The sequence below is a fragment of the Opisthorchis viverrini genome (genome assembly GCF_000715545.1).
Source record: "Opisthorchis viverrini unplaced genomic scaffold opera_v5_27, whole genome shotgun sequence".
NCBI lineage: Eukaryota > Metazoa > Platyhelminthes > Trematoda > Opisthorchiida > Opisthorchiidae > Opisthorchis > Opisthorchis viverrini.
The window spans coordinates 544,619-561,333 of record NW_008751682.1 but is presented as its reverse complement, the minus strand read 5'-3'; the positions used below and the strand labels follow the sequence as shown (position 1 = coordinate 561,333).

At 41.0% G+C, this 16,715-nt stretch overlaps 1 protein-coding gene across 1 annotated transcript; it reads left to right on the top strand.

Moving 5' to 3' along the window:
• Nucleotides 1–416: 416 nt before the first annotated feature.
• T265_12950 (hypothetical protein) lies at nucleotides 417–14,382 on the top strand (the record flags this gene model as incomplete). Its single annotated transcript, XM_009166439.1, has 5 exons — nucleotides 417–582; nucleotides 2,890–3,097; nucleotides 7,928–8,271; nucleotides 10,057–10,384; nucleotides 14,022–14,382. Coding segments are annotated over 5 exons (1,407 nt in total), but the record flags the coding sequence as incomplete, so codon positions are not given.
• Between the last annotated feature and the right edge of the window lie 2,333 nt (nucleotides 14,383–16,715).

The window sequence follows — 16,715 nt, the reverse complement described above, 5'->3', positions numbered from 1 at the left end:
TTCGATAATACATGGCCATATTAGTTATTCTTAGCTAATAAGACGCTGTCTGGTCGGGAGATGTATCGAGCGAACAAAATGCCACATGAGAAATGCCTTAAACTTCGCACAAATTGCTCATCTTTGAAGTCTATATGTTACCCTACATATGCGACCCCATACAAATTTGGCTAATATACTGCAAGCAACATAACCGATTCTGCAAATTCTAACTTTATATTTAGAACATTCCGTATATCCTTTTAACCAGGTGCTCCAATATTTCCCGTGAAGATTCAATAAGAATTTCGGAATTCATTTTATCCTCATATGCTTCCTCCGAATTGTTATTACTGGAGATTAAGAAAACGCACCTTCAGAAACTCACTCCCCTGCGGGTTATTTGCTCCAACGCAACTGCAGTCCAGATACCCATGAATAAGTCTGGCGCGATATTAGAGTTTGATTCAACGGAAAGCAGCATAACAGCCAGAGGATTTAAAGGACGGTTTCGTTTCATCCTTCAGCGCAACGATAATCCACTCCCATCAGCGGGAATATCAAGCGGTCAAGATGATGACTCCGATTTATCTAACGCTCAAAGTAAGTACGCGTGTTATCACAAAGACTGTGAGTTATCTCCAAGTGACTAACTATTGATGAAAACGTTTATCTGGGTCGACGAATTTCCTACTAAGCGTGATTTAACAAGCGTAGAGGAAACATCATCTGCAGGTAAATCAAAGACGCCAGAAAATACTTTTTTACACGCTGCAATGCACACTCAAGTGCACCATGAGAATTAATTGATTTCATCGGTCGCTCAAACATGATGACAAGCATCACTTAACATTTCTCATGCTCACTCACTTCAAAGATTCAAGTCAGCGCATCCAATCTGAGCTGAGACCGTTTCACTGTCACTATTCCCTGACCAATCGTGCCCAAATAAACTCACATGCTTTAAACGAGTTAAATATTTTTGACAAGTGTATCATTACATCCGAATCAGCCACAAGGCTGTACATGACAAATGCCTAGGAAACCGCATGGATTTTTGTCTCAGCTTGTTCTTTTCGCGCGCACTTGTTGGAATGATCATGTAATACACGTGAAACATGGTTAGAACTAAGTGCATTTGGATTAAGTGCGGAGCCTATATTAAGTTGTCATACGTAACAGTGGTGGAATGTCTTCCAGCCAAATATTACTGAATCGTCCATCAGCTTAAACGGACACAGTAGAGGTCATCCCGACAACGCCCACACTTTACCTTTTCTCCAAAGAGAATAAAGTTAGTTACAAATGACTGGAACTCGACGTTACGTATCAGGATTACTGAAAACCAATATGATAAGACAATAAGCGATCTAATATACAAATTTTTTGCACATACATTTTGCACTTTGAATGAAGAGTTACGTGCACCGGAACTTGTGTATTTGTCTCGCTGAAGTCCACCGATGCAAAGGAAAGGTATATGTGATAGTCGTACAAGGGTGACTAGGTAACAAATGTACTGGCTTTCTCAAAAACGTTTTTAGTCAACGCTTATTCCCAGACGTTTTTATTCGGGAAAAACTTCCACCAGTCGTTCCCGTCAGTTGTTGAAATGGAACTGAGTAATGTTAATTTTTTCCAAGTACTTTGGTATCAATTAGCAAAGGATTTGAAAGATTGTGTCCGCAATGTTAGCTCCGATCTGGTCAAGGACCAGCGTACTAACATGGAGAAAAATGCGACGGAAGTTCAAGCATTCCTCGAAATCATAAGATCACCCTCCTACACCACAGTCATCCAAAGGAAATCGGGTGCATAACACTAGAGCATTTCATCAAGGACTCAACATTTTAGGTTTTTAGCGAATTGGATCTGATGAACTTTGAGAAAAACGGAAACGCGTCATTATCATACTTTGTATTTACTGATTTGTTCACTTTACTTCCAACTTCCCTTCAGAATTATGACGACATTTATCTGTTCTCTGTGCTACCCTAATTACTGGCGTGCTAAAAAGAGAGGACATCCGGGTGGAACAATTAATAGTTCCATTCCGTGATCGGAAGCGGGTCATGTGATCCTCACGCGTGTAATTCACATTCTGACCTTCATCTATTACGTCCAGTAGGTCATGGCAACGAAATGAACATCGGTGTAGGAAATGCTTGGCATCTATTACGTCCAGTAGGTCGTGGCAACGAATAGGTTATCCGAAATGAACATCGGTGTAGGAAATGCTTGGTTGCACTATGCAGTCTTTGGAATATTGGAAATTATCTGGAAACAAACTCGAACATTTTGTGAATGGGGCCCCACTTGAGACGCATACGATATCAAGCAGGATATAATGCGACCAGGAATCGTAATGCGTTTTATTTGAATCCACATGTAATGGTGCATTGTTCTCCTTCAGTTAGTTACACTTCGGCCTTATTTATCAAATCGGATGATAACTTACACTGGTCAATCAAGTAACCTTACAGAGTTAAGTGATATTCTTCACTAAGCGTTCTTCACTGTTGCGAAATCATTCAAAAATCATTCCCAAATTATCCCACCCACTAATTTGAAGTAAAATGGTCTTGTGACATTTATTATTTTATTATCTTTTTATTATTATTTTATTATTTATTATTTTTCGTGTGTAACGGTTTGGTCTGACTTTGTGTCGTCCTTGTTTATTCCAAGTGCTTGGAATGTTCGGCTTGCCGCCTAAACCGAGTTCTAAAACTAGTGACAAATAGGTGTCGAATTTTGCAGTGAAAGACAGACTGCTTTCGTTTCCGACCAGGAGACCGAGGGCGGAAACACTTATACCTGCATGACGGACTGTCTACTTGTTAATTCCAGCATTCGTGTAGGTTTTGTTATTTTTAACTCTTATTGATGGTACCGACTATTTTCCAACAGGTGAGCAGTCATATGGGGCGGAGGATAAACCGATCATCAAAGAGATTTGGATGAACAAAAACCAACGCACTGGATTGATTGAAAGCCCAAACTACCCGGCGCCCTATCCAGCTAACATACAAATCCTGTACATATTTCACATCCCAACGGACACAAACTTGCAGCTGAATTTTCTTGACTTTCGCCTGAGTGATTATTCCCAATCAAGGTTAGTCTTCAAAACATTAGATTCTGAGACGAATGTGTGTTCTGACGCTAACACATTTCCGTGGGCAGTAATTGAGTTTCGCCAGCACCGTTGATGGTTTCTCAAATGGTGAAACGGTTAACCCTGTGAATTGTTACAAAACGGAAAACTGAGGAGCGTTTCAGCATACTGGTTGAGGTTATACTACTTAAGGCAGGCTCGCACAAATGCGGGTTATTCGTGGGTCAAATCGAATCACATGATTCACTGGTATCGTTATACGTGTCTAATGCTTGCTTGCAAGGTCTTGTACCGAAAATTTCAGCAGGCCTTCGGATTCATTGAAAGGGAAACCGGTCATTCGAGTATTACACTCATTTGCAAATCAATTTGGTTTTCACGAGAGATTCAACTGAATCTCTCGTTTATGGTATTCGAAAACTGAAAGTGCTGCACACAGGCCACCTCATGATTCAGTTGGCACGATATTCGATATATCGCAGGATATTTTCATAAAGGAAACTACTCACAAGGTTGCTGAAAACTCTTCGACAGTCCACGACCGGTTTCGCCCTTCTTGGGGCTCATCAGGTAGGCGCAGTCCCCGAGTTTTCGTCAACCTTGTGATCTACTTGAACCCAAATTGCACTGTTTTCGAGGAAATACACTCATTTGCAAATTATTTCGGTTTGCAAAACCAAAGCGAAACGCGTCATTCTTTAATGCGAACCCAGAACTGAGGAATTAAATAGTGTGATAAATTAATGGGCATTTTTAAAACGAGACATGATGTTTTCAGAGTAAATTTCATAGTACGGGCTCGTCAGCAATGAGTACTTTTTTCTAAATACACAAAGATCTTACAGCGGTATGTAACCAGAAACAACACGCTTATGCAACCAATATCCAAAATTTTCTGTGCCCTAATGCGCTAAATTATGAAGTGTCATTCGGAAGATTGATGGAGAATGTGGGCACTGAAATAGTGAAAAGCAAACCGGACCCCTCGGAGCACAGGTGAATGTTCAACTGTGGGCAGCTTTACCTAAATTCCTCCTGCAAAATCTATGTTAATTGTGAAGAATTAAAAAATTGCCAGAAAGCGTAGGGTATTGTAGAATTGGAGCAACCGGGGCAAAGAATCTGACGTCATCCTCAGACTCGGTCATCTGCACATCGGACTACCGTCTTTGTGAAAAACAGCCAGTACCTCGTAGGCACAATGCTGGTCTAAAAGCTGGCAGGGTCTTTTCTCAAGTTACTGGAACCAATCGCTACTGACAGGAAGGTCCACGGTTCCAACTCAGCTTCAACATCTTGACTACTCCTGTGTATGCTTGAGAATTCTCACCTAAGTTCAGCCCTCGTGTTCCCTTCGAATGACAAATTAGTTAGCCAGCGGAAAGGGCTTGACAACCTAACTATTATTAGAGATTGGAAGTAATCATGCACACGCCTGTCGTGCTTCGTGCGTACTGTCATGTTCGTATTAGTCTACTATGTCTTTGGGATGCACATTCCGTACTTAATAAATCATCGAAAAAACAAATTGCTCAAGAAATTAGGTGGCTGAGTAAAATCAGTCAGTTTTACGGGTATTTAGTATTAGTATTTAATCATTAAAATCCATTCAGTCAAATTCACAATCTGTTCTGGTGGCTTTTGGTGCGTCTGAATCACATTTTGACAGCACTCTCATCTCCCATTAACCCCCATCAACTTCTAGAATTGTAGTTCTCTGCAATTTTCCATGCCTAGTTTGCTTGTAAAACTTAAGCTTTCTTGATAGTGTTGGCATTTAGAATAAAATTAGAGTTTAACAACTTGCTCACACGATGGCTATTGAAGTAGTGGCAGAATGCTTGTTCTGATAAAGTGGTGAGAAAAAGGAGCAATACTAAACGTCAAGTTTTCCCAGTGGATGTATCAGAACATTGAACACCAACTAGGGCCACTATTTAGTTGGTTGTGCAAGATAAAGCGAGCTAAGATTAATAAGAGACCTTTCCACGCCTAAGGAAACAATTTGGAATACATGTACCCAAGGAAAACTTGAAACTCTGCGGCAACTCTCAGGTGTGATAGTGAGAGACGATTCAGCTAATCAGTAATACAAATGAGTAACTTATTTTGACCATAAAATCCATCTAAGTACCATCTTTTGCTCTTCATGTATACAGGTGAACGGAACTACTAAATCGATGAGGAAACTGGCTGGTATGGTGTTTCTATTATTTTAGTGGTATGTAAATGGACAGATAAAAGAGGCAACCGATTTGACAGTGATAGTGTGCCTTCACCAGTACAAAGGAAATACGCAACATAAATCTATTTGTCACCCAGGATAATATGCTTCGTGGCCACAGCCACTTGTGCCAGAAAAATGTGTCTGAAGCTATTGTAGGCAGGGCTATTTCACTTTCTATTGCCAGACACCCAACAATTATTTGTTTAACCCACTATGTATGATCGGTGGTGTTTTTCTCATCCCAGCGGAATTAACAACGCCAAACACATAGAAATGCAGCTCGTAGAATATCCACCAGCCAAATGTTTTGCATATAAGTGACAGCGACAACTGTCAGTTAAATGTTCTCACAATTACTTTCAGCAGACGAGTTGGTAGCTGTATAATTTCCGGCCAACACTTACAAGCCATGTCACTGCCGAACATATGGATCGATGTTTCCTCTGGTTAGCCTGAATTCAACGATATGAGTCGAAAATTCCTCAAAAGCGGACCATGCGTACAGTAAAGAACGCAGATCGCTTTTCAGACAGCTGTCTACGACAAAAAACATAAGGCCAAATGTTTTCAGTCGTCCGAGACAATGATAAATTTCCAGGGATGACTACTTACCCAGAGAGCATGCTAATGATTTTTTCTCATCCAAAAGGGCTAAAATGTCGGCAGTTTACAAGTAAAGAAGAGTTCTTTGGGACTAAGACATTCAATCAAAATATAGCAAAACTTGCATTTATCCGTTCTTCCAAAAAAGCGATATATAGTATTGCCGCACTCATCCACACAAGACGAATTTTAGAATTGCTTTCCACTGTGTATCTGTTGTGCCCCTGTGAAGGCGCACTTAAGCTACATATGGGCGACGTTAATTTGCTATTTGACGTATGAACTCGTCAGTTGTGGAGTTCATCTACCTCGTTTGCATTTTATTTTGCGTTATACTCGAGTTGCTTCGAAGTTGCTGGATAATCTTGTCAAAAATTGAAGACCGTCGAGCCACCGTAATCGTAAACGTCCACACGTGGATGTCAAAAGAATCTTCTTCAAATTCTTGCTCATTACTCTGAAATAAGATTTAATTTACTGTTTTAAACAGATCAGACATTCTGTGGTATTGGTAACCTGTGTTGTGTCTGTGCCAAACCAATGGTCCCAAACCAATGGTCCCAATGGCCCCAAACGTCCACACGTGGATGTCAAAAGAATCATCTTCAAATTCTTGCTCCTTAGTCTGAAACAAGATTTAATTTACTGTTTTAAACAGACCAGACATTCTGTGGTATTGGTAACCTGTGTTGTGTCTGTGCCAAACCAATGGTCCCAAATGGTTCTACTTGCTTTTACTTGGGAAGCGGACAGTTCTGACAATCCCGTTTAACTCCAATTATATATATATATATATGGCAGTCCGACTAGGTTGATTCAACGGATTGGTTCTACTTGCTTTTACTTGGGAAGCGGACAGTTCTGACAATCCCGTTTAACTCCAATTAAATATATATGGCAGTCCGACTAGGTTGATTCAACGGATGGTCTGGAGTAAAGTATTATCATCTAGTTAGTACACCTTTCAAAAAACGTACAAAGGGAAACCTCGTTAAACGACTAGCCCACCGAACCAATCCCACCGGTCCTGCATAGATACGCCCGTCGTCTCAGGCCTGATTATTTAGGTGCTTCTAGCGTGCACTGATGGGGTGGTGGTGATATTCTCGCCTCGCAAATAAATTATCTGGAGTTCAGAGCCAGACACAGTCAAGGGTATGCATTGCTAACAAGCTCTTGTAGCATCGAAATTGGAGTACAGTGTTTTTTGTCGCGCAATCACCTAAATAGTTGCGCCAGGGTAGGAGGAGGATTGATCAAACAGGAGTGACAGGAAGTTGAAATTATGCGCATGACCAATTCTACTGAAGAAAGTTAAACCAAATATTGGTACCGAGCACAGGTATTGAATAGGGTCTCAGCAGATGTTTGTCATCACCGAAATGAACATCATGGGATCAATTGAATTGAGACGGCTGACCCATGGCCCATGGTTAGGACTGCCAGCCTTAAATAAGAATCAGCCATCTAAGCATTTCGCTTGTCAAAGTGTCTGCCTAGCATACTTCACAACACGAAAGCAAGACAACCTATGACTGGCCGATCAATACTCATGACTATGACGCCTCATTCATTCACAAACGAAATCTCGAAACCAAAAGACATAATTTAACTTCGCTGCGTATAAAACCTACTCCAGTTCCTTGCAGAGGACTACATCACATGATCGGACAGTTCAACAGTCTTGATTATTAAAATTAGCTCTAGAATATCGACTGTGAGTTTGTATATAATAATCACCTCAGTTTATCAAAATTAGTAATTTTACGCAGTGACAGTGTGCAAACAGTGTTGGTTTCATTTAGTTTTCAGAGAGTCATCTGTATCGGCGGCTAAATAAGAAGCGATAAATCCGTCAACTGTTACCATGGAATTGATAAGGCTAGATTTAAACAATTGCCTTTATCCACAAGAAATAGTGCTCAGTGTAGCCCTGACCCAGTATTATGCACAACTTACGAATTGGACAATCAAAACTCGCCATTTTTTCCGAATTAAAGGTATCCAGTTGTCGGAGGTGATCGTCTGGAATTCTATGAGGGTCCAGCAATAAACAATAAGCCTAAACTCACACTTTTTGGTAACCACATCCCAGACGAACTTCAAAGGCAGTTGTCACCCAAAGACGTTAGCGTGCGAACAACAAAAACCTACACACTTCGCTTCCTCTCCGACCACATTGCAGCAGGGAATGGAAGAGGGTTTCTTCTGTCCTATGAGTACGGAAGCATGAAGATAGATGACGTCATCCCACCGAAAAACGCAAAAAACCTGCCAGGCAGCATTCGCATTCCAAGTGAATTGATCCCATCGCCACACTTAATCAACCTTCCTGGCAACACCGGTATGTTTTATTCTTTTTCACTGGAAAATGTAAATCATTCAAACTCGAGCTTTAACTCCAGTTACTAAGTAAGCATGTATTAAATCGTCCCTGAGGGCTGTTGCTAAGTTTGCGAATTTCCACTTCATTCTTTAAAACCGATGGATAGGCGTCTCTGACTCGGAAATCATATCACAACAAAAACAAACACTCAGGCCAATACAAGTTGTCGAAAGCCTCGCTCTTACACTGGTAACTACCACAATGCAAAATTATTTTTCTGAAGGGTTTGAGTCTGGAGCAGTTGCACGAACTTGGGCAGCGCTTTGGCGGATCTTATGGGCGACAAGTTTATGTACGCACCCATAAGAAAACCCATCTGCAACAAGAACACTTGCATCCTTAATACTGGGAATACTGGAGATTACACAGCTGTTGAATCACTTTTGTGTCCCGCCGCTTGTCTGAGTGTGCTAACCACAGCATGAATACTCCACTCCTGAATTTTGGACTTGGTTTTCGTGTTGCATGCGGTCTTGCGTGCTTGGGTCGCCCTGTATGATGAAGTGTGCAGAACCAGATAGTAGATAGTCAACACTCAAACAAGCTAACGCGTGAAGGCGTCATGTGAATGGTAAGTAATTCAGCGCATCAGTCCAGTGCATATGCGTTGAAAGCATGCCCCAGAATATGCACGCTATCAAAGTGGACCTGGTGGTTTTCAGTTAATTCGTGGAATGCCATATTTGCGTCACGCTCTAGTGCACTCAGTTGCTTGCTTTTCCTGGGGGGGCTAAATGGTGGCGTTGATGTACGTTGATTCAACCAGTCAATTGTCTTGGCTTACCTAACTCTAAAACGGTCACAATCAGTACAGTCTATCCTGTGGACATAGTTCTTATGTTCATCGGGTATATAGGAGACTGCCATACCAACCATTCGCCTCTATAGTGTCATCCATTTGGAAGGCAATATGGCCACTGAAGATGCAGAGTACCAATACTTTCAAATGTGTGCTGCCGATACGGGATTTCCACAGTTTAACCGTAGTTCTGGTCATTTATCTGGACTGAGCGTCTGAAGCTTGTGTTTGAAGAGAACTACTGGGAATCTTAGTTTCGGAGAGGACTGTTACTACAGACCTCGTTCGCTCGATCAGCCGCTGTGCAAATAATCGCTCATCTCATTCTCAGTGGTTAGGCAAGTAGCCATTTGATTGGGTTGGTTTGTGGTGAACTGTTGGTTCAAAGTGTTCATGGGATTTAGAATCAACAGAAGCCCTCGTCCTGTTAGCTGTTTCACGTTCAGCAATGAAGCAAACACATTACCACAGGGTGTTGAGATATGGTAGGAAGTGACTTAGACAGCAGGTCCGTATGATAACAAATCTGTCCTTGACTTTAACACGGTCTTCAAAAAGGACGATCCGGTTAGGGAAGTTTGAAGGTGACAGAGTCCTCCAACTCAGTGCCTTATAAGTAAGCTCATATACATCATCCATCTAGAAAGTGGCTTTTGGCTTTTTCATTGGTAAATTTTACTTCAGCCGATGATGGAATATTCACGGTCAGCGTATCCAGCCAAAGTATGCGGCCATCTGCAGATCCTAAGCTGTCATACAAGGCACATGAGTTCCTTCAAAACGATCAGCATACAAATTCCTGACTTGGCAGCATTATTCACTAGTATCCTATTCGGGCTAACGTGGTCCACTTTTAGCTTGTAGCATTTACTTTTCATTGGACACAGTATTCTGCATTTCAAATGTTTATTTTGGGTAAATAATTCTGGGATCGTATTTTATAGATGATTGTCAATTCACCATCAGGAGTAACGGGCAAGATGTATTCGGTATGGTACCTCTTCCACGGCACCTAACTATGCAAATATTCACATCGAAACAAACCAGAAACGGTTACAACTCTTCCTGTCGTTGGAAACTCCAAGGGGACCCTGGTCAGAGAATCCGGTTGAGGTTACTTCGGCGGAAGGCAAAAGATGCTGCTAAAGGCCCCCAGTTCCAGACTAGCTTTATACAACATGATGAAGAGGCTGGCAGCCGTAGAACATTAGCTCCACAACCTGAACTCCCGGATATAGAAGAGAACCCCCAGCCACCGTTCCGGCAACTCAGGTAACATATTCATTCATTTTAAGTGATTCACTAGAAAGTAGTGAAACGATGATCTATTCATTAAATCAAATAGTTTCATCTATTTGAATGTTGCATTGACGATTTTAGCCTAAGTTTATCAGGAATCTACTTCACCTATGGATTGAGTCTTTGATTCAATTCATCCATTTGAATGTTGCATTGACGATTTTAGCCTAAGTTTATCAGGAATCTACTTCACCTATGGATTGAGTCTTTGATTCAATAATAGAATTATGGGGAAGGATGATGGTAACAAAGGCGTACATCATGAAGGTATCTGATACGTTATCGCTTAACAAACGATAACAATTCTCGTCAAATGTCTCACTAAAAAAGCAATGAACTCCTGCTTGATAACTAATGTTCATGACACAAGTATATGTGTAGAACGCAACCAGTAGTAAAGCCTGGAAAATTTACAATCTATTCAGTACCTAAGAGGTAAAACTAAGTCAGTTTCCTGGTGGGGAAGAAACAGCGGATAAACTGCTATCTCGAGTGCTACAGGATACTTGAATGTACCATTATGGTGTCTGGAGTTTGTCTACATTTTTCTTGTTTTCCATGATAGGGTCGCTAGAAGACTTGAAATCGTTATTACGAGTACAACCGTGCATGCTCTTGTGGTTAACCGGAATTTCGTTTTAGACAGAGTGCACTAATCCTATCCACCTGTCGCAAAATATGCCCACTTGCACACCAATTTGATTTGAACGAGACACTCAGCGGAATCCTACCTCAACTGCTCGTTCATTACATTTTCAAATTATCTTATTACATAGTATATCTACTTGAGGAAATACTACTCATGAGGTTGCTGAAAACCCTTCGACAGCCCACGAACTGTTTTGCCCCATTTAGGGCTCATCAGATAGGCGCATTTCCCAAGTATCCCTTAAATTCGCTTTCTAGTTAAACCCAAATTGTACAAAAGTCGCAGAGTACACTCTTTTATCCGTGAATTCTGTTCAGTTCATTTGGAAATAGGCGGATATTCTTCTACGTCGTAAAACTGCGGGCCACACAAGGAGATGGTGCCTTGGTCGATATGCTCTTGTTGTTGTCTGCTTATACGCAATGGGATTCCCTACATCGTCACTGTTAGACTATTAACAATCCAACCAAGTAGCCCATCATCATGTACTCCTTCCCTGGGTCAGACATTGCCTTGAAACCATTAGGTACCCTTCGATGCCAAGAATAGGCGCTTGACGTTGTTTGACTGTCAATCCTCTCTGTTCTGCAGCAAGGCGGGGATGCACTTATGAACACTTATGACTCCCGCAGATATCAATATGCGCACCAATGGGCTGTCCGCTTACGGACATTACTTACCATGTGTCCCAATTATGGACAAGTTTGAATGCCCTAACGTCTAATCTGGAACAAGAGTTGCACAGTGCGCACTGACGCGAAAAATCCAGATATTATTGTTTGAAAAACATTTACCGCAGGCCTGGTGAAACTACTATTTAAGACATGCGGAACATGCTTGGTCTCCTCTGCTAACTGATAGACTCGCTATGTTGCTTTTTCACCTAGAGGCTTTTCTGCCGACGAGGTATGATGCCCCACACGTGTAATTGATGTTAACTAACAAAAGCGCAGGGCCAGTCATACTGGTCTTTCAAACGGATTGGATTTGTTATCCCACAAGTTCAAAGGTGGCATTAGTTTTTGTAGAGTTCAGTTTCGGTTGCTGTTATACATTTTATAAGGTACGTGGTATGCCAAAATATATTGAGATACCCGGTTTTCTTCATTCGATTTGGTGCCATTCAACTACTAGGAGAGTTTCCCAATGCATTATGGCTGGTGCTTAAAACTCGCAGTATCTAAATAGAATCACAATGTACTGAGCACAAAAAATGAGTACATATCGGTGCAAACGACCTCTATTGATATACATCAGTTACATGTCATTTCTACTCAATTCTCGACTCAGTGAACGAACAATTCGGCTTTCTTTTTCATCATACGTCCACGACTCCTATTTTTGGTCAGCACAATGTCTAAAAGACCGATTTAACTATGAATACGCTCCAAACAATTGCGAAAATGCTTTTTGCCTGTATTTTTGTGCCGGAGAGCCTGAGAAGTGAGTATGTTCCACGTGTATTCCAGTCAACTACAGAGGTTTCTTTCATTCTATGTGTTTTAAACCTGTTCGATGCACTGGACCAAGCTTGGCCTCAGCAACTCTTGCTCTGCTGGGTCGCTTATGGTTTACGGCAAGCCCTTGAATTGTCCCAGAAACCGTTTACAAAAGTTTCTGGTCGATCAAACAATTTAGCACTGAATAACTTATTTATTCCAGCGTGTAACTTTTGTAACCTACCAGGTGTACCAGATACTTGGGATCCCTCTCTCAGATGAGTTTGGTGACTTGTTTACGCCCGTGACGTGGATGCGATTTACCTGTGGGTGAAAGTCACCGCAAAAGCACTGTGGCTATCATTAAGAAACCTCAGTGTTTTGCCCGGCGAGCATCGTACATGTCTATTGTAGATCGGTTGCAGCTATCGACCGGAATATAGAACAGCTATAAGAGCTTTTCCAATTTGGCTAGCAAAACTATTTTCGAGAGTTGTTTCATACCAAGTTGAAATTTTTCACAATCTCGGTCAGGTCTCCATGTATAACGTGTTGAAAGTTTGAACATGCTACGTTGAGTAGGAGGGGAAAATCCCGGAGCAGCTATAAACTTAATGGCTTTCGGTGGGATAAGCTGCCAATCGACGTCATAGCAGAACAGAAACAGTGAATATTTTCAAGAGAAGATAGAACATAGTAGGCGGGAGCGAGTAATTCAGTGACCGATTTGAGTGCCAACATCAGCCGCGCGTAAACCTACAAATCGACCGCAGTTCACAATGAAAAGTACGGGAGTTGGGAGTATACTTCTCTGCAAAATACGACGCTGCACCTAAATCTGATATAGAATACCAATGTGAAGCAGCGTGTATGGACCAAAACGAGTTTCTTCCAGACAATCTTGATCTAGCATCTTATCTCAGGTATCTTCCTAAATCTACCGATTTAATTCTCCTGGGTTTTTATATTTTTAGATCTTCTCCAACCAATTTCCAGACTTATTACATTCTACATAGCTTAACCATCTTTAACCATAAGAGGTTGATGGGGGAGATACCATCGATAAAATTGTTCACGCCATTTCGAGGTGAACATAACGTTACCACCTTAGGAACTAATATCTTAGGCCGTATACTGTGTGTATCATGGAACTTCCATAGGACGATGACACCTATTTGCTGTGATACAGAATAGAATAGGTAGGCATTTCTTCAGCGTTACGTTCAAGGAAGGAGTTATAGCTCTAAAACGTGTGTAACAGTACAACTGACCCAGATATAAACATTTTCTCAATTATATGTGCATGTTTAGCTTAGTCCAGGTGAAGAAGGGTAAAACCACCACTACAACTACACAAGTAGAATCTTGTCTTGCTTGCAAAAATCCTTCTAACAGTAGGACCTATTCTCCCTGGTTTCTATGTACTGGTGATGACAATTTATTTTTGAAAATTTAACCTTCACTCTTTTGGTATCTCTTTCCCTAACGAATATTCTAACGTCTTTGTGCAATATTATTTTAGGTGCTCAACACCCCTAACTGTGGAACTGATAAATTACCTTCAGGAAGGTAGAACCAACGCCAATCCTGTGCATCTTCGATCAACATCGGACACGGCGGCTTTGATCGGATCTGCCCACTTCGTGCAGAAAGACCGCCAACAATCGTCGTTAATACCATCAGATCCAGTGTTTTTTTGCGCTGATGAATCAGCCATGTCCTCGCCGGCTGGAAAGGGCTTCATGTCCGGCCACATACCCAGAATGGATATTGTCTTACGAGTAAACCGAATGATGGCGGGCAACAAGCCAATCAAAGCTTTTGAAACAATTCCACATTTACCCCCAGATTTAGATTACGATATTGAATATCAGTTCGTCACCGGTGAGTGGTGAAGTTTTGGTCCATTTTTGATACATTCCGTGAGTATTGCTTATTTACTGTCGTAGAAATCGAATCCACCTTTGGATGCCAAATTTTTAAATGCCGTTCGTCTGCTGTTTGTCATGTAGATCGACTGAATCATTGTGGCATTACAAGGAGTTGCAAATCAATTAGTATTAAACCAAATTATTATATATCCTGGATATAACTAAATTATTCATGACAACATAAAACCTAAATAAGCGTATTGATGATAAAGTATGATACAAGTCCAAGAGATTCTCCCCTTAGATAATCTATCCATGTATTGAAAAATTATTTTCACCGAAATAAACTATTTTCGTGTAAAACTTATGACTAGCTTATATCCTTAGTGATGCCTTGAGTCAAGTTCCTCAAGTATAAGCCCGTTTGGGTGAAAATTATCGAACTCTTGGGATCGATACCCTTTGATCTATGTGACAGCAATGCATGGTGCCGACATTTTTAGTAGGCCACGAGGCGAAAACTTTCGTAAAAGCGCCATGTGTAAACCACACGTAAACCAAAACTATCCATATGTAACCCAAAACTATCCGTCAGATTTAAATTATCCGTGCTGTTAACAGGTTGAGAAATCCTCGTAGTTCCGTATTCGCTCGAAAAAAAACAGAGAAAAAGGACGAATTACTCATAATGTGGGACAGAAAATTTACATTGCTGAATGGTGCATATTGTTACGAAGTTCGGTAGATCAAGGAAGCTTCGTTGGAGGTTGCTTGTCTTGCACCTCAAATGGCTTAAATTCAAGTGGTGCGTTCAATGATGTCGTTACTTTATCAGTTGTCAAAAAATAGACAAAAACGCTAAAATCTAATGCAATTCACTCATGAAATACATAAATCCCGCAAGTTGGCTTTCTCTCTCGTCAGATGGGAGAAACTCAGCAGGTTACTACTTACTTGAATCGAGTAATTCAAGTCTCAATGACACCAAATCCTCCGTAAGTATACGTTAACCTAGCTGCGCACATTACTTGGAGAATGGAATATTGACTAAACTTCAAAGTTCCTGCATACTGTCACCAAAAAGGATAATTTTACAGCGGTAGGTCTATGTTTGTTTTCAAGACGGTATCCATTTGACAAAAGTTTGTCAGTTACGCACTCCCAACGAACTCCACCCGGGGTGTAATGCGCTACGTTCCGTATTACGTCGAAAACTTGATGAACAATTTCAAATGGACCCTAATAAAAACTCGTGTCCAGAATTTGCGTGTTTATAGTTGTCAGGTGACAGTAGTTTTTAGTGCAGCGTTCGTGAAACTACTCGGTCGAACACCGAAAACTGCTAACTCGATAGATGTCAGTAACGTGCTGGCCAGCATCCTTCGCAGTAAAGTTGTTCGAATCGTCGTATGTGTGTGCTCCTAGACACTGAGCTACGTGAACTATGGGCGTATGACTGACAGCTAGTGACAAGTATCTATTCTAAGAAATATATCCGAGGACAATATTATGTCAAGCGCTCACTGCCGAATAACCTTTAGTAATTCAAAAGCCGTCTACCAACCTAAAGAGGTCTTCTGTAGGGTCCAATGTTTCTACACAGACAGCTGTTTGGAAAGAAAAGCAAGAAACCTGTCAAGAATTTATTCCTTCAGTAATAACACCCACTGGTAGCTTTATCATCTCATGTTTGTTTGTAAGAGAAATTTTTCCACATTTAAACGGATATTTTACTCTTTGATCTACAAGCGGTCAAGTGCCAGAATTTTCCAACCAAAGGATAGCAAAGCAGCGTATAAAACTGCAGTCTGTCTTAGAGGGAGGAATATCGTTCGCGTTTGATATCCATCATTATGATACGCCTGATTTGAAAGATTAAAGCTGTCTGGAATTGTATGCGCTTCCAAGGGAAATCAAAACGACAAAATAGGGATTATAGTGAGAATAATACTTTAAGCGTTTGGGCTGTTTTTTTCATATTGAACTCTCGAGATGTAATGCAATTTGTGTCTGTATTTGCTTTCCACGACTGATGCCAGATTCTGCTACAAAGGAAATACGGCATATGATTCTGATATGCTCAACTATAGTTTTACGTGGGGGAAACAACTCACGAGTCTCATCAAAGGTGGTTTCTTCTTAGGGTGGTAACACTATCAAAGTAACTGAGCCAATGAAGCAACCTCAAATGGTATTCTATGGGTGATGTCTTATTCATATGGAATAGCTATATGTAATGAGCAAATTTTCTTGTGAATAACGCAAATTACGGCCCACATGATCAAGTGTATCGCTCAACAAGAACCAGCCACAAATATGCAACTTGCTTTTTGGTGCAAAACCTT